This window comes from Pseudophryne corroboree, chromosome 5, assembly GCF_028390025.1.
Source record: "Pseudophryne corroboree isolate aPseCor3 chromosome 5, aPseCor3.hap2, whole genome shotgun sequence".
Lineage (NCBI taxonomy): Eukaryota > Metazoa > Chordata > Amphibia > Anura > Myobatrachidae > Pseudophryne > Pseudophryne corroboree.
The window spans coordinates 76,218,463-76,242,665 of NC_086448.1; the positions used below are offsets into that span (position 1 = coordinate 76,218,463).

The 24,203-nt window shown below is 45.4% G+C and overlaps 1 protein-coding gene across 2 annotated transcripts in view; it reads left to right on the forward strand.

The window, feature by feature from the left end:
• VPS50 (VPS50 subunit of EARP/GARPII complex) overlaps nucleotides 1-24,203 on the forward strand; it is a 548,228-nt gene that overhangs the window by 490,627 nt on the left and 33,398 nt on the right. For both annotated transcript variants that reach the window (XM_063921392.1, XM_063921391.1), the window contains exons 21-23: nucleotides 10,242-10,363; nucleotides 12,425-12,505; nucleotides 21,884-22,032. In XM_063921392.1, coding sequence (XP_063777462.1) covers nucleotides 10,242-10,363; nucleotides 12,425-12,505; nucleotides 21,884-22,032 — 352 coding nt within the window. The remainder of the gene's footprint in view (nucleotides 1-10,241; nucleotides 10,364-12,424; nucleotides 12,506-21,883; nucleotides 22,033-24,203) is intronic.

The window sequence follows — 24,203 nt, forward strand, 5'->3', positions numbered from 1 at the left end:
GAAGGGGTTCTATTCAACCCTATTTGTGGTCCCGAAACCGGATGGTTCGGTCAGACCCATTCTAAATTTAAAATCCCTAGACCTGTACTTGAAAAAGTTCAAATTCAAGATGGAATCGCTCCGGGCCGTTATCTCCAGCCTGGAAGGGGGGGATTTTATGGTGTCACTGGACATAAAGGACGCATACCTTCATGTCCCCATATATCCCCCTCATCAGGCGTACCTGAGATTCGCTGTACAGGACTGTCATTACCAGTTTCAGACGTTGCCGTTTGGGCTTTCCATGGCCCCGAGGATTTTCACCAAGGTAATGGCGGAAATGATGGTGCTCCTGCGCAGGCAGGGAGTCACAATTATCCCGTACTTGGACGATCTCCTGATAAAAGCGAGATCGAGAGATCAATGCTGAAAAGTGTGTCGCTCACCCTGAGAGTGCTGCAGCAACATGGCTGGATTCAAAATCTACCAAAGTCACAGTTGATTCCAACGACTCGGCTATCTTTCTTAGGCATCATTCTGGACACGGAACAGAAGAGGGTTTTTCTCCCAATGGACAAAGCCCAGGAACTCCAGAACATGGTCAGAGACCTGCTAAAGCCAAAAAGAGTGTTAGTCCATCAATGCACTCGAGTACTGGGAAAAATGGTGGCGACCTACGAGGCCATCCCCTTCGGCAGGTTCCATGCGAGGACGTTTCAGTGGGTCCTTCTGGACAAGTGGTCGGGGTCCCATCTACAAATACATCAGAAAATAAGCCTGTCCCCCAGGGCCAGGGTGTCTCTCCTGTGGTGGCTGCAGATTGCTCACCTTCTCGAGGGTCGCAGGTTCGGCATTCAAGACTGGGTTCTGGTGACCACGGACGCGAGCCTCCGAGGATGGGGAGCAGTCACACAAGGAAGAAATTTTCAGGGACTATGGTCAAGCCAGGAGGCTTGTCTACACATCAACGTACTGGAATTGAGGGCCATATACAACGGCCTACTTCAAGCGGAGAATAGTCATCGCGACCTACCGGTTCTGGTTCAATCAGACAACGTCACAGCCGTGGCTCATGTAAACCGCCAAGGCGGGACAAGGAGCAGAGCAGCAATGGCGGAAGCCACCAGGACTCTTCGCTGGGCGGAAAATCACATAAGCGCGTTGGCAGCAGTCTTTATTCCGGGAGTGGACAACTGGGAAGCAGACTTCCTCAGCAGACACGTTCTCCATCCAGGAGAGTGGGGTCTTCATCAAGAAGTTTTTGCAGAGATAACAAGTCATTGGGGACTTTCTCAAATAGACATGATGGCGTCACGCCTCAACAAGAAGCTTCGGAGGTATTGTGCCAGGTCAAGGGACCCTCATGCAGTAGCAGTAGACGCCCTGGTCACACCGTGGGTGTTTCAGTCGGTCTATGTGTTCCCTCCTCTTCCACTCATCTCAAAGATATTGAGAATCATAAGACGAAAAAGCGTGCGGACAATACTCATTGTTCCAGATTGGCCTCGAAGGGCCTGGTATTCAGATCTTCAGGAAATGCTCACAGAAGATCCGTGGCCTCTTCCTCTCAGAGAGGACCTGTTTCAACAGGGGCCCTGCGTGTTCCAAGACTTACCGCGGTTACGTTTGACGGCATGGCGGTTGAACACCGAATCCTAACTAGGAAAGGCATTCCGGAAGAAGTCGTCCCTACTCTGATAAAGGCTACAAAGGAGGTGACGGCGAAACATTATCACCGTATCTGGAGAAAGTATATATCTTGGTGTGAAGCCAAGAATGCTCCTACTGAGGAATTCCATCTGGGCCGTTTTCTCCACTTTCTACAGACAGGAGTGGATATGGGCCTAAAATTAGGCTCCATTAAGGTACAGATTTCGGCCTTATCAATTTTCTTTCAGAAGGAATTGGATTCTCTCCCAGAAGTCCAGACTTTTGTAAAGGGAGTGCTACACATACAGCCTCCTTTTGTGCCTCCAGTGGCACCATGGGACCTTAACGTGGTGTTACAGTTCCTAAAATCTCACTGGTTTGAACCTCTTCAAACGGTTGAATTAAAATTTCTCACTTGGAAGGTGGTCATGTTGTTGGCCTTGGCATCTGCAAGGCGAGTGTCCGAATTGGCTGCTTTGTCTCACAAAAGCCCCTATCTGATTTTCCATGTGGATAGAGCGGAATTAAGGACTCGTCCTCAATTTTTGCCTAAAGTCGTTTCATATGAACCAACCTATTGTGGTACCTGTGGCTACGGGTGACTTGGAGGATTCCAAGTCCCTTGATGTGGTCAGGGCCTTAAAAATGTATGTAGCCAGGACGGCTCGTGTTAGGAAAACAGAGGCACTGTTTATCCTGTATGCAACCAACAAGGTTGGCGCTCCTGCTTCTAAGCAGACTATTGCTCGCTGGATCTGTAACACGATTCAGCAGGCTCATTCTACGGCTGGATTGCCGTTACCAAATTCGGTAAAGGCCCATTCCCCTAGGAAGGTGGGCTCTTCTTGGGCGGCTGCCCAAGGCGTCTCGGCATTACAGCTTTGCCGAGCGGCGACTTGGTCGGGTTCAAACACTTTTGCAAAATTCTACAAGTTTGATACCCTGGCTGATGAGGACCTCATGTTTGCTCAATCGGTGCTGCAGAGTCATCCGCACTCTCCCGCCCGATCTGGAGCTTTGGTATAATCCCCATGGTCCTTACGGAGTCCCCAGCATCCTCTAGGACGTAAGAGAAAATAAGATTTTAAACCTACCGGTAAATCTTTTTCTCCTAGTCCGTAGAGGATGCTGGGCGCCCGTCCCAGTGCGGACATATTTCTGCCAGGCTTGTATATAGTTATTGCTTACATAAGGGTTATGTTACAGTTGAGATCATTCTTTGGCTGATGCTGTTTTTTGTTCATACTGTTGACTGGTTGCGTATATTCCATGTTATACGGTGTGGATGGTGTGGGCTGGTATGAATCTTGCCCTTAGATTAACAAAAATCCTTTCCTCATACTGTCCGTCTCCTCTGGGCACAGTTCTCTAACTGAGGTCTGGATGAGGGGCATAGAGGGAGGAGCCAGTGCACACCCATCCAAAGTTCTTTATAGTGTCCATGTCTCCTGTGGAGCCCGTCTACACCCCATGGTCCTTACGGAGTCCCCAGCATCCTCTACGGACTAGGAGAAAAAGATTTACCGGTAGGTTTAAAATCTTTTTTTTCTCAAAGAAGATTTGAATTCAAAATATATTACAGATCAGTATTTCTTTATATGGATTTTACTGTTGAAAAATGTCAAGACTGTTATAGATGCTTTTTTTTTTGTTCTCAAATGTTTGTTCAGGTAGTCTACCATTAAAGTAATAACAACGTTCCCCTGGTTTTTCGGGTAATCTACAGGCCAGGATGCTTCTTATATTGGGATGCACTTTGGCTTTAAAGTGGGTTTTTTTTTTCTAAGTGCAATTCAAGCAATGTTCTAAAAAGCTTTATACACCTGATATTGCTACATGTTATAAAAACTGTCCCCATGTCGTCTCTCTCTCATGGTTCATTTGCAGATGTGTCCTCATACACTATTGCAGTTGCGCCAAACATCCCGTGCGACCCTGCTTGCGCCAAACGTCTTTTTCACTCTAGTGTAGTCTCAATCGCAATGCTTTGCGACAAAACCGCTTCACAAGACTGGCACTGTCGTGATTCATTTGGTATGCTACACTTGTATGCATGTGTGCGACTGAGTCTGAATCCTTGAAAATCAGTAATGTAATGAAAAAAAATTGTCGGATTGATTTCAAGTCTACTGTATTCTAGAAAATGTCTTTTAAAAAACACCCTGAAATTTGCACTTGGTCACAAGTGAGTATACTGGGACTGAGCCAGATCAGTACACACAAATCATATTGCTAGTCCCAGGTACCCATTATGTATCCCCCCTCTTATCTTTCAGTATGTGTAAAGGACTGTGAACACATTTTTGGGACATACTGTATTAACCTTTACACCCTCCCCCCCCCCCCCCTCCCCCTTTCAAAAAAATAAATAAAAGTTTAAGGCCCTAGGAGCCCAATACTTCGTTTGCCACAGTGTTTGTGTTTGAAGCTCCACCAGGGGAAGTTTTGGTTAATAACTAATCTTGTTGACTGGTGGGGATTGCTGCATCCTGTCAAATCTTGACCGAAATCATTTACAAACCTAAAGTAACATTGGAAAATATAGTTTTGTGGTTATATGTCTGACGTGTGCAAACTGTTTGTTCCCTTTTGGGGATGCGGTTACGTTGCTGTTGCCCGGGATCCTGGCAGTCAGCATACAGACGCCGGGATTCCGAACACTCATAATGTCGCTAGCCAGAATCCCGGCTCCCACGACACCTATAGAGCGGGAATAGAACCTGTGGCGAGCCACCGAGCCCGTAAGGGGCTTAGTTGCGCTTCCACCCCCCCACCCCCCGAACACTGTAGAAGAGGGTAAAAAGAGAGGGGGGGCACATAAATTAGGCGCAAAAACACAATATAAACAGCAGCTACTGGGTTAACATTAAGTTACTGTGTTATTCCTGGGTTTATAGCAGTACGGATGGTGTAATGTTTAGCATTACTGCCTCACAGCACTGAGGTCATGGGTTCGATTCCTACCATGGCCCTAACTGTGTGGAGTTTGTATATTCTCCCTGTACTTGCGTGGGTTTCCTCCGGGTTCTCCGGTTTCCTCCCACAATCCAAAAATATACTGGTAGGTTATTTGGCTCCCACCAAAATTAACCCTAGTATGAATATGTGTACGTGTACATGTGATAGGGAATATAGATTGTAAGCTCCACTGGGGCAGGGACTGATGTGAATGGCCAAATATTCTCTGTAAAGCGCTGCGGAATATGTGTGCGCTATATAAATCACTGATAATAAATAGCGCTGGGGTGTGTGCTGGCATACTCTCTCTCTGTCTCTCCAAAGGGCCTTGTAGGGGAACTGTCTTCAAAAAGGGCATTCCCTGTGTGTGTGGTGTGTCGGTACGCTTGTGTCGACATGTTTGACGAGGAAGGCTATGTGGAAGCAGAGCGGGAGCAAATGAATGTGTCTCCGCCGACGGCGCCGACACCTGATTGGATGGATATGTGGAAGGTTTTAAATGATAAAAGGTTGGAAAAAGCTGAAGCCTCAGGACAGTCAGGGTCTCAGCCCGTGCCTGATCCTATGCCGCAGAGGCCGTCAGGGTCTCAGAAGTGCCCACTATCCCAAATTGTTGACACAGATACCGACATGGATTCTGATTCCAGTGTCGATTACGATGATGCAAAGTTACAGCCAAAATTGGCTAAATCCATCCGTTATATGATTATAGCAATTAAGGATGTGTTGCACATCACAGAGGAAACCCCAGTCCCTGACAAGAGGGTTCATATGTATGGGGAAAAGAGGCAGGTGGTGACCTTTCCCCCTTCACACGAGCTAAATGAGTTATGTGAAAAGGCTTGGGAATCTCCAGATAAAAAACTGCAGATTTCCAAACGGATTCTTATGGCGTATCCTTTCCCGCCAACGGACATGTTACGCTGGGAATCCTCCCCTAGGGTGGACAAAGCTTTAACACGCTTATCCAAGAAGGTAGCCCTGCCGTCACAGGATACGGCTACCCTCAAAGATGCTGCTGATAGAAAGCAGGAGGGTACCCTGAAGTCCATTTATACACATTCAGGTACCTTACTGAGGCCGGCGATCGCGTCGGCCTGGGTGTGTAGTGCTGTAGCAGCATGGACAGACACCCTGTCTGAGGAACTTGATACCTTAGACAAGGATACTATATTATTGACCCTGGGGCATATAAAAGACGCTGTCCTATATATGAGAGATGCTCAAAGAGACATTAGTCTACTGGGTTCTAGAATAAATGCTATGTCGATTTCTGCCAGAAGGGTCCTGTGGACTCGGCAATGGACAGGTGATGCCGACTCAAAAAGGCACATGGAGGTTTTACCTTACAAGGGTGAGGAATTGTTTGGGGAGGGTCTCTCGGACCTGGTCTCCACAGCTACTGCTGGAAAGTCAAATTTTTTGCCATATGTTTCCTCACAGCCTAAGAAAGCACCGTATTACCAAATGCAGTCCTTTCGATCACAGAAAAGCAAGAAAGTCCGAGGTGCGTCCTTTCTTGCCAGGGGCAGGGGCAGAGGAAAGAAGCTGCACAACACAGCTAGTTCCCTGGAACAGAAGTCCTCCCCGGCTTCCACAAAATCCACCGCATGACGCTGGGGCTCCACAGGCGGAGCTAGGCCCGGTGGGGGCGCGTCTCCGAAATTTCAGCCACAAGTGGGTTCACTCCAAGTTGGATCCCTGGGCGATAGATATTGTGTCTCAGGGATACAAGCTGGAATTCGAAGAGATGCCCCCTCACCGATACCTCAAATCGGCCCTGCCAGCTTCCCCCCTCGAGAGGGAAATAGTGTTAACTGCAATTCACAAATTGTATCTTCAACAGGTGGTGGTCAAGGTTCCCCTCCTTCAACAAGGAAGGGGTTATTATTCGACCATGTTTGTAGTACCGAAACCGGACGGTTCGGTCAGACCCATATTGAATTTAAAATCCCTGAACATGTACCTGAAAAGGTTCCGGTTCAAGATGGAATCGCTGAGAGCGGTCATCGCAAGCCTGGAAGGGGGGGATTTTATGGTGTCTCTGGACATAAAGGATGCATACCTTCATGTCCCCATTTATCCACCTCATCAGGCGTACCTCAGATTTGTGGTATAGGATTGTCATTACCAATTTCAGACGTTGCCGTTTGGTCTCTCCACGGCTCCGAGAATATTTACCAAGGTAATGGCGGAAATGATGGTACTCCTGCGGAAGCAACGGGTCACAATTATCCCATACTTGGACGATCTCCTCATAAAAGCGAGGTCAAGAGAGCAGTTGCTGATCAGTGTAGCACGTTCTCTGGAAGTGTTACGGCAACACGGCTGGATTCTAAATATTCCAAAGTCGCAGTTGATTCCTACGACTCGTCTGCCTTTCCTGGGCATGATTCTGGACACAGACCAGAAAAGGGTTTATCTCCCGATAGAGAAAGCTCAGGAACTCATGACTGGTCAGAAACCTATTAAAACCAAAACAGGTGTCAGTGCATCACTGCACTCGAGTCCTGGGAAAGATGGTGGCATCATACGAGGCCATTCCCTTCGGCAGGTTCCATGCTAGGACCTTTCAATGGGACTTACTGGACAAATGGTCCGGATCACATCTTCAGATGCATCGGTTAATCACCCTATCCCCCAGAGCCAGGGTGTCTCTCCTGTGGTGGCTGCAGAGTGCTCACCTTCTCAAGTGCCGCAAATTCGGCATTCAGGACTGGGTCCTGGTGAAAACGGATGCAAGCCTCCGAGGGTGGGGATCAGTCACACAGGGAAGAAATTTCCAAGGTCTGTGGTCAAGTCAGGAGACTTGCCTTCACATCAGCATCCTGGAACTAAGGGCCATATACAACGCCCTACGTCAAGCGGAGACCCTGCTTCGCGACCAACCGGTTCTAATTCAGTCAAACAACATCACCGCTGTGGCTCATGTAAACCGACAAGGCGGCACAAGGAGCAGGGTGGCAATGACGGAAGCCACCAGAATTCTTCGCTGGGCGGAGAATCACGTAAGCGCACTGTCAGCAGTGTTCATCCCGGGAGTGGAAAACTGGGAAGCAGACTTCCTCAGCAGGCACGACCTCCACCCGGGAGAGTGGGGACTTCATCAAGAAGTCTTCTCGCAGATTGCAAGTCGGTGGGAACTGCCACAGGTGGACATGATGGCATCCCGCCTCAACAAAAAGCTACAGAGGTATTGCGCCAGGTCAAGAGACCCTCAGGCGATAGCTGTGGACGCACTGGTGACACCGTGGGTGTTCCAGTTGGTCTATGTATTTCCTCCTCTTCCTCCCATACCCAAGGTGCTGAGAATCATAAGAAAAAGAGGAGTGAGAACAATACTCATTGTTCCGGATTGGCCAAGAAGGACTTGGTATCCAGATCTGCAAGAAATGCTCACAGAGGACCCGTGGCCTCTTCCTCTAAGACAGGACTTCTTGCAACAGGGGCCCTGTCTGTTCCAAGACTTACCGCGGCTGCGTTTGACGGCATGGCGGTTGAACTCCGGATCCTAGCAGAGAAAGGCATTCCGGATGAGGTTATTCCTACGCTGATAATGGCTAGGAAGGACGTGACAGCTCAACATTATCACCTTATATGGCAAAAATATGTTGCTTGGTGTGAGGCCAGGAATGCCTCTACGGAGGAATTCCAGCTGGGCCGTTTCCTTCACTTCCTACAGTCAGGAGTGACTTTGGGCCTAAAATTGGGTTCCATTAAGGTCCAGATTTAGGCCCTATCCATTTTCTTTCAAAAAGAGCTGGCTTCTCTACCTGAAGTTCAGACGTTTGTAAAGGGAGTGCTGCATATTCAGCCCCCTTTTGTGCCTCCAGTGGCACCTTGGGATCTTAACGTGGTGTTGAGTTTCCTGAAATCCCACTGGTTTGAACCACTCAAAACGGTGGAATTGAAATATCTCACGTGGAAGGTGGTCATGCTACTGGCCTTGGCTTCGGCTAGGCGTGTGTCAGAATTGGCGGCTTTGTCACATAAAAGCCCCTATCTGGTTTTCCATGCGGATAGAGCAGAATTGAGGACCCGTCCACAATTCCTGCCGAAAGTGGTTTCATCTTTTCATATAAACCAACCTATTGTGGTGCCTGTGGCTACTACTGACTTGGAGGATTCCGAGTTGCTTGATGTGGTCAGGGCTTTGAAGGTTTATGTAGCCAGAACGGCTAGGGTCGGGAAAACAGAGTCTTTGTTTATCCTGTATGCTTCCAACAAGCTTGGTGCTCCTGCTTCAAAGCAAACTATTGCTCGCTGGATCTGTAACACGATTCAGCAGGCTCATTCTGCGGCTGGATTGCCGCTGCCAAAATCAGTTAAGGCCCATTCCACTAGGAAGGTGGGCTCTTCTTGGGCGGCTGCCCGAGGGGTCTCGGCATTACAGCTGTGCCGAGCGGCTACTTGGTCAGGTTCAAACACTTTTGCAAAGTTCTATAAGTTTGATACCCTGGCTGAGGAGGACCTTGTCTTTGCTCAATCGGTGCTGCAGAGTCATCCGCACTCTCCCGCCCGTTTGGGAGCTTTGGTATAATCCCCATGGTCCTAACGGAGTCCCCAGCATCCACTAGGATGTTAGAGAAAATAAGATTTTACTTACCGGTAAATCTATTTCTCGTAGTCCGTAGTGGATGCTGGGCGCCCGTCCCAAATGCGGACGACTTCTGCAATACTTGTATATAGTTATTGCTGCAATAAGGGTTATGTTATAGTTGCATCAGGGTTGAACTGATGCTCTGTTGTTGTTCATACTGTTGACTGGGTAAGTTTATCACAAGTTATACAGTGTGATTGGTGTGGCTGGTATGTATCTTGCCCTGGATTCCCAAAATCCTTTCCTTGTACTGTCAGCTCTTCCGGGCACAGTTTCTCTAACTGAGGTCTGGAGGAGGAACATAGAGGGAGGAGCCAGAGCACACCAGAATCTAAATTCTTTCTTAAAGTGCCCATGTCTCCTGCGGAGCCCGTCTATTCCCCATGGTCCTTACGGAGTCCCCAGCATCCACTACGGACTACGAGAAATAGATTTACCGGTAAGTAAAATCTTATTTTAAATGTTGTACTGACCGGCAGCTGGCAATGTATAAGCCTCTAATTTTTATAAACTGACGCGTTTCATCCAAGTTTCAAGTTGTAATAGACTGTGACTAAAGACAGAATCACCAAAAATACATTGGTGGTTAAACATTTGCCGTTTTTACAACTTTCATTAAGTTCTTATTTCACAGCCACATCTTTGCTGTTAGAGGGAAACTTTTCAGTCAGTTTGTCTTTTAATCATACCCAGTCTGCTGAGGCGCAGTTATAAGGGTTCTCGTTTTATTGTGTATTGAGAGATTTAAAATGAACTGTTTATTTTAATGTCTTATGTTTGGTAATGTACGATGTTCCTACACTAACAATTTAGCCTGTAGTACAGAATGTGCAAAGTACATTGTTTACTAGTAGATAAAAAGCCTCCGGGAAGCCTTCAAGTGACCTCCTGTTTGTCTTCACCATCTTCTGTTCTCTTCTTGTCTAGGAGATTATCGTTTCTTAAATGTCACTCTCCGCAGTCTTGAAGTGCATAGATGAGACTGTGTGAGGTAGCACGTCATCCCTTAGATATCTGACAGTTTTTAGTAATTGTGATTTTTCATCCTGTAAAGGAAAATACTTGCAGATGATGACTATACTGAAACCGATCGCCTTTGATGTTATTCACTGCATGTCCCAGCTCTTTGATTACTACCTGTACGCTGTGTACACATTCTTCGGTAGAAATGAGGGGGTAAGTAGTAGCGCTTGCTTGTTGCATTATACAGTCATTTCTTCACCTGACGTTTATATCTTTAAGCATTCAACAGGCTCTTTTTATCCCCTTTAAAAACTCTAAAGTTGTAATTTTATTATTGGTTTTTAATTAAGTTTTAAATGCATTTTTAGAAATGGATTTAAAATATAATGAAAAACAATGAACCTAATTCATGTTTGTATGCAATGGGCGATGTTCACGCAACGGAACGATTATCGGCAGACTGCACATGTGCTGCGATCGCAGTGCGCTTTGGCTAAGGTGCCGCTGCCGTCCCGCTAGCAATGAGGATTTCATGGAAAAGTGATTAACAGGAGGTGTAAACAGGGAGTGGCTTTAAAAACGCAGGAGCGTCATAGCTGTTTTCAGGATGTGGGTATGTTGTCCGCTGTATATGTACGCCTCCAGCCTGCGCAGCTATAGGACTATCCTAGCAGTCGATGATTTCCTTTATTACGTAAAGACTGCAACTCTGTACGCAGTGGCTCCGGTGGGCGTGTCTTTTCATTCCTGGGCGGCACTTCACTTGCTAACATTTGCAGTTTTGTAGCCTAGAGAATCGCAATTGCATTTGCATACAAACAGGAATTATGCCAAGTTTGTGCCGGCGTGTCACTCACCCCAATTCCCCCCACCCACGAGATCAGTATGAATTACTGGTGGCTGGGATGGTGGTCGTCAGTGTACCGTCAGCAGCCACCCGGCCGGCAGTGGGATGAGTGCAAAGAGTCCCCTTGCGGGCTTGGTATGGGCTCGGACACCCACGAGTGGGAATACCCACTGTGCGCCGGAATTCCGGCCGTCTGCATTGTCGGCTGTTGGTATTCCGGCGTCGGTATCCTGACTGCCGGGTTCCTGCCAGCCAGCAGCTGTACTGCATCCCCCACGACAATATCCATAGTCCCCCATTGTAACACCGCACCGGATGCAACTGTGGGTGTCATTCTGACCCAATCGCACTCTGCAGTTTATCGCAGCGGTACTATCTGGTCAGAACTGCGCCGGCGCCGCAGACGGCCGAAGGAAGTCGGGCCGCTACGATCGCCTCTGCCTGATTGACAGGCAAAGGCGGTCGCTGGGTGGCGGGGGGGCGTAACGGCGGCATTTGGCCAGACCAAACGGGGGGCGGGCTGCAGTGGTAGCATTACATCACCCGCAGCCGCTGCGGGCCGGGGAGCGATGAGTAGCTCCTGGCCAGCATGCTAAAGCTGCGCTGGCCAGGAGCTACTCTTGAAGTGCAAAGACATCGCCGCTGTGCGATGCCTTTGCACTTCTGCGGTGCGGGCCGGCACTGACATGCGGGGCGGGATAGCCCTGTGCTGGGCGTCCCCCCGCACGTTAGTGTGATGATTGTAGCTGTGCTAAATTTAGCACAGCTACAATCATCTCGGAATGACCCCCAGTGTCCGCAAAAGCTCAGCTAACTGGTTAAAGGGACAGTATACATTGTAAATGGAGCCTGTAAAGATCATGACATGTTTCCAACTGTCCCTTCTCATGACTGACAGCTCGTTTTTAAACAGAGACTTCTGTGCATTTGTTTCTTATCCCTCAGATGCTGCTCTGCAGATCATCATTAGATGAGAACACCACACATACGTATTTAAGTGATGTTTTCATACCTGCCGTTACCCCTCTTCTGTTAGGGTGCTACCATTGAAGTTACTTTAGCAACAATGGGGTAGCTGTATTATGTAGCGATAGGGGAGAAAACGGCAACTGCACACGTTAAGTGCGGCAGTTACCGGTTCTCCCACATGTATTACTATGGCGGTGTGTGCTACATGATAATATAGCACCCCTGTCATTATCGGCAATGCTGTCTACAAGCTAGTGCGGCAATGTCCCCACCAATGTATGGTGGGACTTGTGCAATACACTTAAATACCCCAAAATCTTTTGTTTCCCAATGACTTAGACCAACAAGTGATGTCAGTGAATAGCCTGACAGGCGTCGGTTGTGCTGTACTCAGTCAGCGCTGCTTTGTATTCTACATCTGCTGCACAAGATCATTCTATTCTCTCATTGTCATGCAGTACGAATCCACCGGACTTGGTCTGAGTAGCAGTAGACTCAGGACAACGTTGAACAGAATTCAGGAAAGCCTCATTGACCTGGTAAGTGTACAGTCAAACATTGAATTTGCAGTTACTTGTGTGATTATTCTGAACATTAGCACGTGAGCAACTGTACTGACATTCTCCTCCCTGCGTTGTGCCATCAGAGGATGGTTAGTTAGTAAAACACAGTGCTGCCAATGGGTCTATTCATTAAGCAGTGAAAAGAGTGGAGAAGCGAGCCAGTGGAGAAGGTGTCCATAGCAATCAATTAACTTTATAAAGTGTATTCTATAAAATTACAAGTAGCGGCTGATTGGTTGCCATGGGCAACTTCTCCACTGGCCTTGCTTCTCCATTCTTTTCACTGCTTCATGAATAGACACCTAAATATCATGTTGTCCAGCACTATTGACACATGAAAAGTGTCATTTAATGACATTATTAAAATGATTGGTTACTGCTTTCACTACAATACTGTTTGTTGAAGAATTTAATTGTGTGAAAGGGTTTTACAGATTGTAAGACCAGACACCACCCCTTAGCAGGCTCTCCGCCGCTCTGGTGTAATATTTCAGTGGGGGTTTATCTTGTGAGGCACCTGCTGTTGGTTTAGAAGAGCTAGAACTGCATTGTATCTAGGTATAAAGTCAAGGATGTGTAATGAGGACATGACTTTCGTACTTGGTGGAACACACACCGATGAGGAACCTCATTCTCTATATACTCCCTGTTCTAGGAGGTTGACTCTCCTCAGCAGCTTTTATCCGGTAACTTCAGGTTCCAAGTGAGGGACCTGCACCCAGCTACTACGTGATGGCTAAAGGATGAGGTTGTCTCCAAAAGGGCAATCTCAATTCACTTAAATGTGGGAGCCGAAATGTAAAAAGGGTATTCTCTAACATTTTTCAAACCCTCAATCTCATCTCCTTAATAACGCATAAAGGGGGAGATGTACTAAGCAGTGATAAAAGTGGAGAAGTGAGCCAGTGGAGAAGTGGCCCATGGCAACCAATCAGCAGCTCTGTATACTTTTATAGTATGCAAATTATAAATGTTACGTCAGTGCTGATTGGTTGCCATTAGCAACTTCTCCACTGGCTCACTTCTCCACTTCTATCACTGCTTAGTACATGTCCCCAAAAGTCCTACATACACCATTTAAATATTTTTTCTGCAATTAAAACCTTTGCGAATGGGTGTATTTTATACCTTTGTAATCAGACCACATCACAGTTTTAAAACGTACTGATTCAAATCTGAATTTGTTTTAACTGCTTTGCATTTTTTTTTACTTTTTAAAAGTATTTTTTTGTTAATTTTGTATTTTTTTGAGGGGGATGGGGTCCTACAGAATAAAGAAGAATGTAGGGAAGGAAACCATGCCTATAAGGGGGTTCGGTATGGTATCCCGCCGCACGGAATGCCCAAGGTCAGTATACTGACATCGGCATCCCGAGCGGTGGAATGCCGGCAGGGGGTGCGAGCACAATGAAGCCCCTTGCGGGCTGGCCACGCTGCGGACTCTGTGGCTTGCTACGGTCGCCACAGGTTCTGTTCTCCCTCTATGGGTGTCATGGGCACCCATAGAGGGGGAATCACCTACCTCGCTGGTATACTGGCGGCGATCCCAGTCAGGATCCCATTGTCGGTATTGTGACAGCCGGTTCCCGATGAGCGGTATGCTGACCGCATACCCATATAAGGAACACAACGTGGTATTGTAATATAAACCTTTCCATAATACATGCTTTCTCATACCAAGAAAAGGGACATGTCAGCCAACATACTAGGTAGGGAAAAGAAACGTAGGGCAGTTAGTAAGAGTGAACAAATGAAGGGGAAGAGGGCATCAGACCCCCAAAATAGATGGCCTTGGAACACGTATATAGAAAACAGACACTTTACTAGTAAAGTGTTATGCAGGGGTAGGAGTCCCGTAATGGCAAATCCAGGTTGGTCAAATGGTTCTATAGTTTATGTACAACATACTTTCAAAATACTTGTGAGAGATACTGCATTTTGTGGCATTCAGGATGTGTCCATTAAGAGACTCCTAAATGTTTAGGTGTATCTGGTAGGGGTGTGGGGGAGAATGGAGTAACACTCTCGTAATCTAAATGGTAAGTGTGTGGATGACATTACAAATACAGTTTTAGGGCAATGCCAGTAGGAACTACTGTAAATACCATTGATAGAAACTCTTATAGGCATTATCTTCTATTCTGACACACCTTGAGCTCCTGACAATTTTCTGTCTGGTTTTGGACCAGACCTTTGTCTCTAAGGTAACTCCCATCTCATATTCATGGGTTTCTTTTGCAGCTTTGTTTAATAACGTTGCAGTGCACAATGGATGTATGCCCCACAGTGCTGGATTTATTATGGCTTAGGGATTCCAGAGTGGTTGGCTGTAGTGGTCTTCTCAAAACTGGGATCAAAGCATAAATATGGAATTGTAGGAACTGGAAGATCTTGGAAGATCGTAGTGCTCTTGCTTTGCAGAGAATTCTGTAAGGGATCTCGGGAGGGGGGGGGGGGGGGGCGAGATCTATATCAGGTATAAATTTAATATAGTTCCCAATCATGTGCCAAAAAAATCATGTTGTTCCAGAATAGTCTCAGAAGCGAGGGGTTGTTTAGCAGGAGGTATGTACGTGTGTTGTAATCTCAAATGGTTTGAGAAAACCCACTGGTCGGTGGTTGTTGCAAAGGTGGGGAGTAAAGAGAGTGGGATATGTTTTCTTCGTGGAGTCACTGTCAAGAGTGGTGGTAGACTCCTTGAATATAGGAGAATACCTATTGGTATTTTTGAAGGATATTTGCTTTGATTGGTGATTCCTTGCAGGCCAGACAAATTGCAGTGTGGAAACACCTTGCAAAGGAACCTTGAGTCTTGAACAGGTACAATGTCCTGGGGAGGACGTTAATTTCTATAGTGGCTATTCTACTAATAAGATAAACATGTCCAAATCCATGAGATTTTCTTAATGGTTGTGAGTAAATTTGGAACGTTAGTATCATAAAGTAGATCATAGCTCCTCATGAGTTAGATTCCTAACTATTTCATTTTCATTGACTAACATTAAAGCATTGCTGAAGAAGTGATTGCGTGCTAGGGGGTATATTTGCTAAAGTGTAGGTTTTTAGAAGTAGAGATGTTGCCCATAGCCACCAGTCAGATCCTAGCTATTCTCTTCTAGAAGGTGCTAGATAAATGAGGCGTTGAATCTGATTGGTTGCTATGGGCAACATCTCTACCTCTAAAAACCTGCACTTTAGTAAATATAACCCTAATATTCTGTTTGGGATTTTGATAGGTCCCCATAGAGATGTATCTCCTGAAACAAGGCAAGGAGTGAGGCTAAAATGTTCTCTGCATAAAAGAATAACTTCTATTTCCATGTAGCGGCTTGGTTCCCTACTATGGCATCCTTGTGTCATCCTTGCAGCCAAGAGTTTCCACGATGAGGGAAAAGGTTAGGGGAAGAGAGAGGACAGACTTGCCTAATGTTTTTACGGATTACCAAAACATCTGAGGCACAGCCATTGGCCACATTCACTGCAGATAGGATGAAGTACCGTCCGCTATGGTGTCTGGTGAGGCACATAGTCTTCAACATGCCTTGTTAAAGTGTCTTCCTGATCAGAGTTGTGAGAACAGGACAGAGCGGAAACCATCGCTGGGAGGCTCGCTGTCTCTTACCCTCTTGAAGAATGGATCTAAGTAAGAGACCATTCTTATTCTATTCTTTTCTTTCCTTTCCCTGTAGCTGTAGTAGTGTAGTTGGGTTTGGCGGAGGAGGTTGTAGCACACTGGCCTACATGCCGGTCAACATATGGAGCATGCTTACCGTCTGTTCTTCTCCTGGCGACCTGCTGGAAGGGGTGGGGCATAGAAACATAGAATGTGACGGCAGATAAGAACCACTTGGCCCATTTAGTCTGACCCTTTTTTATCCTTTAGGTAATCTCAACCCTTTTTGAACCTTAATTCTTTGTAAGGATATTCATATGTCTATCCCATGCATGTTTAAATTGCTCTACAGTCTTCGCCTCTACCACCTCTGACGGGAGGCGATTCCACAGTAGTTAACGGCTTTGTACAACCTGACCCCTACTTAACAGAAGGTGTCACTGATGACACATGTCGTCTTTAGCCTGCATCTCTACCCATGGTTTATGTTTAATAGCAGCTACGCATTCAAAAATAAAACTGTTTTCTTTGTGTTGTTTCTGTATAAATACTTGTTTACATGGGAGCTATGTTGATGGTGGTTTTCCTTTTATACATATGGGCTTGAATGACAAACACATTTCCCTCTGTAAATCTTGGGTGGCCTCCAGTAGTAGAAGCTCTTGAAGTTAAAGCACCCTTCAGTAATAACGCTCTGCACATTAAAGGTTCTGCTGCCATGCTCTGCGGCCGTGCTCTGCATGTTTATTGCATTACAATGAAGTGGTGGGTGGAAATGCCTTTTCGTTTTTTATACTGGATTAATGGAATACTGTTGGGTTTGCTCAGTTAAAGCCCATAAGGCTTAAGAAAGTACTTTATAAAATCTGTGACAAATGCTAACATATGCTTTCACTGTAGCGTTTATTTACTGTAAGCGTGGTGTGCAGCTGTCGTCTTGCAATGTTGTGTTCCGCCTGTGAGGTTGGTATTTGCTCTGTTACAGCTGAGGCCGGCACTGAGTAAGCAGAAGCATACGAGTGGATTGCAGAACTCACCGTTTCTAACATTCCAGTACTTTCAGGGACAGGCCTATGTGAAGCCTTCTCATTCCCCGGCATCACCTGGGTGATTACATGCAGGAATGGGAGCCCTGGATCTTCTGTAGTCTCTGCCAACACCTTTTAGGCTATATGGAAATAATTTAAGATTCATTTAGATATCACCGACATCTCTAAAGCTGATGTATTTACTGTGTATGGAAACAGTGATTCTATAATAAGTTAAAAAATAATACATAAATAAAATAATCTACCCCCTGGGAATTTTAATACAACATGTAAAAAAACTAAACAAAATGAAATAAAGTAGGTAAAATAAACCACATATAGTCCTACTGAGTAATTGGAAGCATGGGGGAATCAAACTATCTGGAGGGAAGCAGGAGACCATTGTGCCCCCCCCCCCCCCCCCCCTCTTCCTTCCCCTTCCCCAAGAAAATGGCCCTGGTGGAGAACACTGCTTCTTCCTCTGTCCATGGCACCTGTGCTCCTTGTCTTTTGTCCCCAAGGCCATACAGTGACTCTGACACTTTATGCTCGCACTTAGTTTGTGTACAGGCTCTTTGTGCATCCTCTACCTGTGACTACCACCATTTACCCTACACCTCGTGTCCTCACCCTGCCTAGTCTATCACCCTATTACTACTCGTTATTCCTAGATACGTCTACTTCATTGTACTTACATTCTATCAGTTTGTACTTTTACTATGTATAGGCCTATTGTAGCCATGGAAACTTTGTGGGAGGCGTTACAGCTTTGAGTCATGCTATTTCACGCAGAGCAGTCCTGGTCATTAGGTTGACAGTCAAAATGGTTGTTGAGGTTAGCCTGGCGTCGACATTTTGTATTTGCCAACATTACATTGTTGACATTTTGGATGATGACATCATCACTGTCTGCATTTCATACCAGTCCCATATAGAAGTGGGGCAAGTGAGGCACTGTGGGTGCAAATGTATTAATACAGGTTAGTGGAAGGTGATATAATGGTGTAGGTGGGATTGTGTTACCGAGTAGTGACAGGGAATATACTGTATAGTGCAAGGTGTGGAGAGGTCTGGGGGAGGAGGGGTGTGTTTCAGGGGTGCGGCATGCCTCGCTCCCTATGTTGTGTGACCACAGCCACTCTAAGGAATGGCCACACCCCCTCAAGTGATGTCACAGGAAATTATTCTGAAATGTTGGCGTAGCACATGTGCAGTCAAACTAGGAACCTTTCTTTTAATATTGCGTCGGAATCTGGAACAGACAGTGGAATGACTCTCCCTATAGCAGCCAAATCAGTCAAATACTACATGCACATAGAGTAAGTCCGGACCCACAGTGACATCCAGGTGAAAGCGGCCTAACACATTTGAGATTGTTTATCTATATTAAAATTAAAAAAAACGTTGCATCTGTCTATCTGTCTGTTCCAAGTTGGTGCAAAATTTTCTGAACCAGTTTTTGTAGTGGAAACTCCTGGAAATAACCTGCACTTTATTTCATCTTGATCCAACAAGTTAAAGTTGGGAAATATCAAAAATGAAATTCATTGGCATCATCAATGCAAGAGATAGGTGTGGCACCATGCGCGTGGTAAGGGGGTGGACGAGGTGCGTTATCTGGAAATGGAATAATTAGCCTGTGTGAGAATTGTGTATAGGTGGCATCAAGAGCCGTGTACAGGTGGCACAGGCGAAGCCTCAGGTAGACGCTAATAATAATAAATAAATATATATATATATATATAGTAACATAGTAATTGAGGTTGAATAGAGGCAAACTGCCCATTATGTTCAACCTGTTATATAACCTCAATATTATATATTGATATATAATATCGATGTCAATTCTTTTTTTTTTTTTTTATGTGGTCTTTAAGAAACTCTGCAGCAGGCTGGCTAATATGTATGGACTGCTGATATTTGTATTGCTGTTCTATGTGGTAATATTGCAGATTAGAGTACTTGTACCTTGTATTGGTTCTCGAGAAAGCGAGTTAGTTACAGATCGCAGTCGATAAACATAATCATTTTTCACAGATGAAGTGTACTACTTAGGCAAGAAGCTGATCAAATGCTTACAGCTCCGCGCCTTGTCTGCTCTGTATAGAAGTGCCTCTCCTGTGAATCTCCCACCTCTCGCCGCAATCAATTTAAGCTCAGTGATTACAATTTGTATTTCTGTGTTTCAGAAAATCATGCGCTGAATATAAAGCAACCTGCATGGGAAATTTACCATAGGCAAAAGAAGTGGAGTTCCTCAGTGATGTGACATTGCTGAGCTTTTTTCCCCCTTTGGCTTTCCTTCTATTTTAGTTTATTACCAAGAGCGTAATACAGTCCCTAATTCTCTCCTGACCTGACGATTGTCTCTCTGTAGTCAGAGGAGACATCACTTGCTTCATCAACTCTCTCCTCTCTCTTCCTCAACTCTCTCCTTTTAATTGCTGCCCTGACTTGTCATGAAATGGCAAATGGAACGTGTACTGTAATTCTTCTTGTCCTCTTGACATATGAACTTTACAGTGTAGCCCGATCTAGTATATTCCACTACAGTCATGTCATGTCAGAGTAATCTATATTCCATCACCTCTACACCTGGCTCATTCCTAAATCGTTCTTTTTGGTCATTCCTGATCCCTCGTCCCTGTACGAATGTAGTAAACGATTTCAAAACTCTTTTCAACCACTTTTGCTGTTAATTTTTTAATCCGTATACTTAATGACTGACTTGAAGATTGGTTTCCGAAGTTGCTTTCAAATTGTCCTTTCCGTCCCTACGATGCAGTTGAGCATATTTTCTGCTTAAGACGCAGTATTCTATTTTTGCATAGCTTGACTGTGGGCATGATTCCGATATGTACAGTAATGCCTACGCAGCTGTGATTTTCATTACTACAGACATGTGAAACAACGAAAGTGTAGTAGCCGGCCAGAAATAAACAGAGACGTCCGCCCGAGCCATCATTACAACTCAGTTACTGCATACGCATTCACCACACAGGATGGGCGAGGAAGCTGTGCCACTGGTGCCATGTTTTCAGCGTCCAGTCTGTGTTGCACGCAGTGACACACCCCAAACTTGACTGCGTTTTTGCCGCCACTCTCCGTTACTTCCCCCATACTGTCCCTTCCTTTCGATCACTCTGCAAATAAATCCGCACAGCAAGCAGAATCTCAAAGTACCTTGGCATGCGCGCAGTGCGGCCACGATGCATGTGTAGTCAGCCAATAATAGCTCAGCTGCATAATTATCAGCATTGCATACAAATCTGAATCAGGCCACATAAGCAGGGTGTTGAGATATACATGTGGTTTGGTTACTAAGGGGCTAAGACCAAATATGGGAGGCTTGGCAATGCCCCCTCCCAAAATAAAATATTGATGTGAGTATTTTTTTTTTTTTTTGCATGGACCCTGGCTCCTCCGACTGGCCCAGGTAATAAGTACCCACTCCTTCCCTCCTCTTGGTACTGTTCCTTAAGATTTTATCCTCCTTTTTGCACCGTAATACCACTTTCAGACTGAAATGTCCCTGAAACCCGGCTTTTATCCAGCATTTGAGTGCCGGGTCGTTTTGCCGATCGTAATCTGACCCTCCTTTCACACAGAAAAGGAAATTACCTGGTCAAGCATTTCTACCCGGTGATTTGCCGATGAACACGGTTCCGTTATCTGTGGTCAACCCGAGACGAAATTGCCGAGTCAAAGTCCAGGGAAGTTTGACCCAGGTTGATCCTTTCACACAGAAAAAGGACCCGCGTTGAACGGCAAATTACCAGGGTAAATGTGCTTGACCTGGTAATTTGCTTTTCTCTGTGAAAGTAGTATTATTTGGAATAAGTACACTGATGGGTATGCAACCATTTCCCGAATATAACGGATACCATTCATCACTTGTACTGTTGACATTGGCTGAAGAACCACCAGGCATGAGGCATCTGGTATAGATGGCTATCTCAGCCAGTTCTTGATTGGATGCATCACTTTTCCAGTCAGGATTCAGCTGTTATTCCACCAGTGTGTCAAGTTTCTACCATTCATTAATTCATTTATTTATTTATTACCAGTTATTTATATAGCGCGCACATATTCCGCAGCGCTTTACAGAGACTATTTGACCATTCGCATCAGTCCCTGCCCCAGTGGAGCTTACAATCTATATTCCCTAGCACCTGTACACGCACACACATTCATGCTAGGGTTAATTTTGTTGGGAGCCAATTAACCTACCAGTTTATTTTTAGACTGTGGGAGGAAACCGGAGCAACCGGAGGAAACCCAGGTAAGCTCTGGGGGAATATCACACTCCACACTGGCCATGGTGAGAATCGAACTCATAACCTCAGTGCTGTGATGCTAACCATTACACCATCTGTACTTCTCCTACATCTTAATTTCTCTTGTCAGATGTCTCTTCCTCAGAAGTTGATAATCTTCTCCAAAACCACTGAACAGACCCAGGTGTCTTGGTTAATAGATTACTGTACACTGCATGTACAGGTTATATACTGGGGTATCGTATTGGGACCATTTTCTATGTAGTGTCCCTCACACTACTGTAGATGCTATATTCTGCCCAGTGGTCAAAAATATGCCTAAAAGTCATTACCACTTACCAAATACACTTCTCTTTCAGTTTTATTGCAACGTTGATTTCATAGTTGTTGGTTAGAGAGTTTATTTTCAGTCATCATTATAATGGTTTGTTTTTAGGAAGTGTCCAGCGAAAATGTGGGATCCCTGGTATCGTCCGAAGAAAGAAAAGAGAAAGTGCCAAGCCCGCACCTCAGCCACCTCGTGGTGCTGACGGCGAGTGGTACACTGTACGGGCTCTCCGAGAGGGTAGTGGCCACAGAGTCCCTGTAAGTATGCTACTGCTCGTCCTGCTGGGAATGTTGTTCAGTCTAGGGGGAGATGTGTCAAGACTTGGAGAGAGATAAAGTGAAGAGGTTGTGCCAATCTACCAAAAGTCATTTATCTAGCACAGTCTGGGTTATGACCGTTAGGTGTTCATTTGTTTCTTTCCTCAAATTCTACACTTTATCTCTTTCCAAGGCTTGATACATCTCCCCCTTAGGTGATGGTTGCATTAATTCACATATATCCAGTAGACAATGGGAAAGTACTGTGGCACATGTGAAAAAAGCCAGATAATGAAATAAATTAATTCAATAAAAAGAATCCGAATGCCAGAAAAATGTAAAAAGCCAATAAAAAAAAGAAAGACACTCCCCAATATTACGGGGCGTCCACTGCCTCCCAAAGTATAAAGAGATGGTAGATCACTGAGGAAATTGAATCTAGAACAAGGGAATTGGTTAAAAAATGTTCTATTTAAGAAGGCATAAAGAATATATACATTATATACTGTATGAGATAAAATGCAATCGTTTTTTGTTTTTTTTTCTCCAAAACATAAGTAAGATATTTATCTTACATGGATAAGAAGTCAATAGGGGTAGACCAACGCGTTTCGTCTCTGACTTCATCAAGGGGACCCCTTAATGAAGTCTGAGAGACGAAACGCGTTAGTTTACCCCTACTGACCTCTTATCCATGTAAGATAAATATCATGTCTTTTGGAGAGAAAAAAACGATTGCACTTTATCTCTTATATATGTTGTACAGTGGGGATCGAAAGTTTGGGCAACCCAGGCTAAAATTCATTTTAATGTGCAAAAAGAAGCCATGGAAAGATGGAAAAATCTCCAAAAGGCATCAAATTACAGATTAGACATTCTTATAACATGTCAAAAAAAGTTTGATTTGATTTCCATCATTTACACTATCAAAAGAACAGAAAACCAAAAATGGCATCTGCAAAAGTTTGGGCACCCTGCAGAGTTAATACCTTGTACTGCCCCCTTTGGCAAGTATCACAGCTTGTAAATGCTTTCCCCTGGGCCCCCCTGTTCTTTTTTTTTTTTTTTTATTCTTTATTTATACGTGGTTAAACAGAATAGACAAACATTTCATGGACATATGGGATAGGTGGTCATAAGACCCAACGTCCAATAGAAACCACAATTTTAAAATAAACAGCGAGAATAATCAAAAAAATAACAATAGTAATCAAGTAGGAAATTCGGGGAGGGAGCGAGAGGGGGACGGGGGGGGGGGGGGAGACCACGGTATAATCCAATCACAGTACATATCCTGGAAATAGTGAGATCAGGAGAAAGAGGAAGAGGGAGGTCAAAGGAGAGACGAGAGAAGATTAGGATGAGAAAAAGAAGTGGAGAGAGGAAGAGAAAAGAGAAGAAGAGGAGGGAGGCGATGGAGGAGGAGCAGTAGGCAATGCCCATGGGACTGCGGAAGGAACTAGGAGCAAGAGGGGGGAGACGGCGATCTACGTTTAGCAGCGAGCCAGGGGGCCCAGACCTGCTCAAAAATGTGACCCCGGTCGTGGAGATAATATGTAATCTTCTCCATTGACGCAATATACCAAATTTTGGTTTTAAGAGACGGGAGAGAGGGTGGAGAGGGGTTCTTCCAATTAAGAGCTATCAGCGATTTCGCCGCAGTTGGAATATGTGTAGCCAGTTTTTGGGAGAAGTTATTAAGCATCGGGTGAGGGTAACACAGCAAAAAGATACAGGGATCCTTCAGCACGGGGGAATCCAGAAGCGAGTTAAGGAGGGAGTGGACTAGATTCCAAAAGGAAACGATGGACGGGCAGGTCCACCATATGTGTAGCATAGTGCCTCTAGATCCGCAGTTCCTCCAGCAACTAGGGGAGGAAGACGGAAAGAGTTTAAGTCTGTCAGGGGTGTAGTACCAACGGTAGTAAATTTTGTAAGCCGTCTCCTTAAAAGCAGTAGCAATAGAGCATTTAGCGATCCCCAGTCTCATGTCCTCCCAATCTTCGCTCTCTGGAGGAGGCCCAAGATCACGCTCCCATGCGAGTTCATGGGGCCGGGAGGAGGGAAGGGAAGAATCTAGTAAAAGGGAGTAAAGTTGGGAGATTAAGCCTTTGGAGAGGTGAGAGTTAATGCATAAACTTTCAAAGGGGGTGAGAACTCGAAGCAAAGCG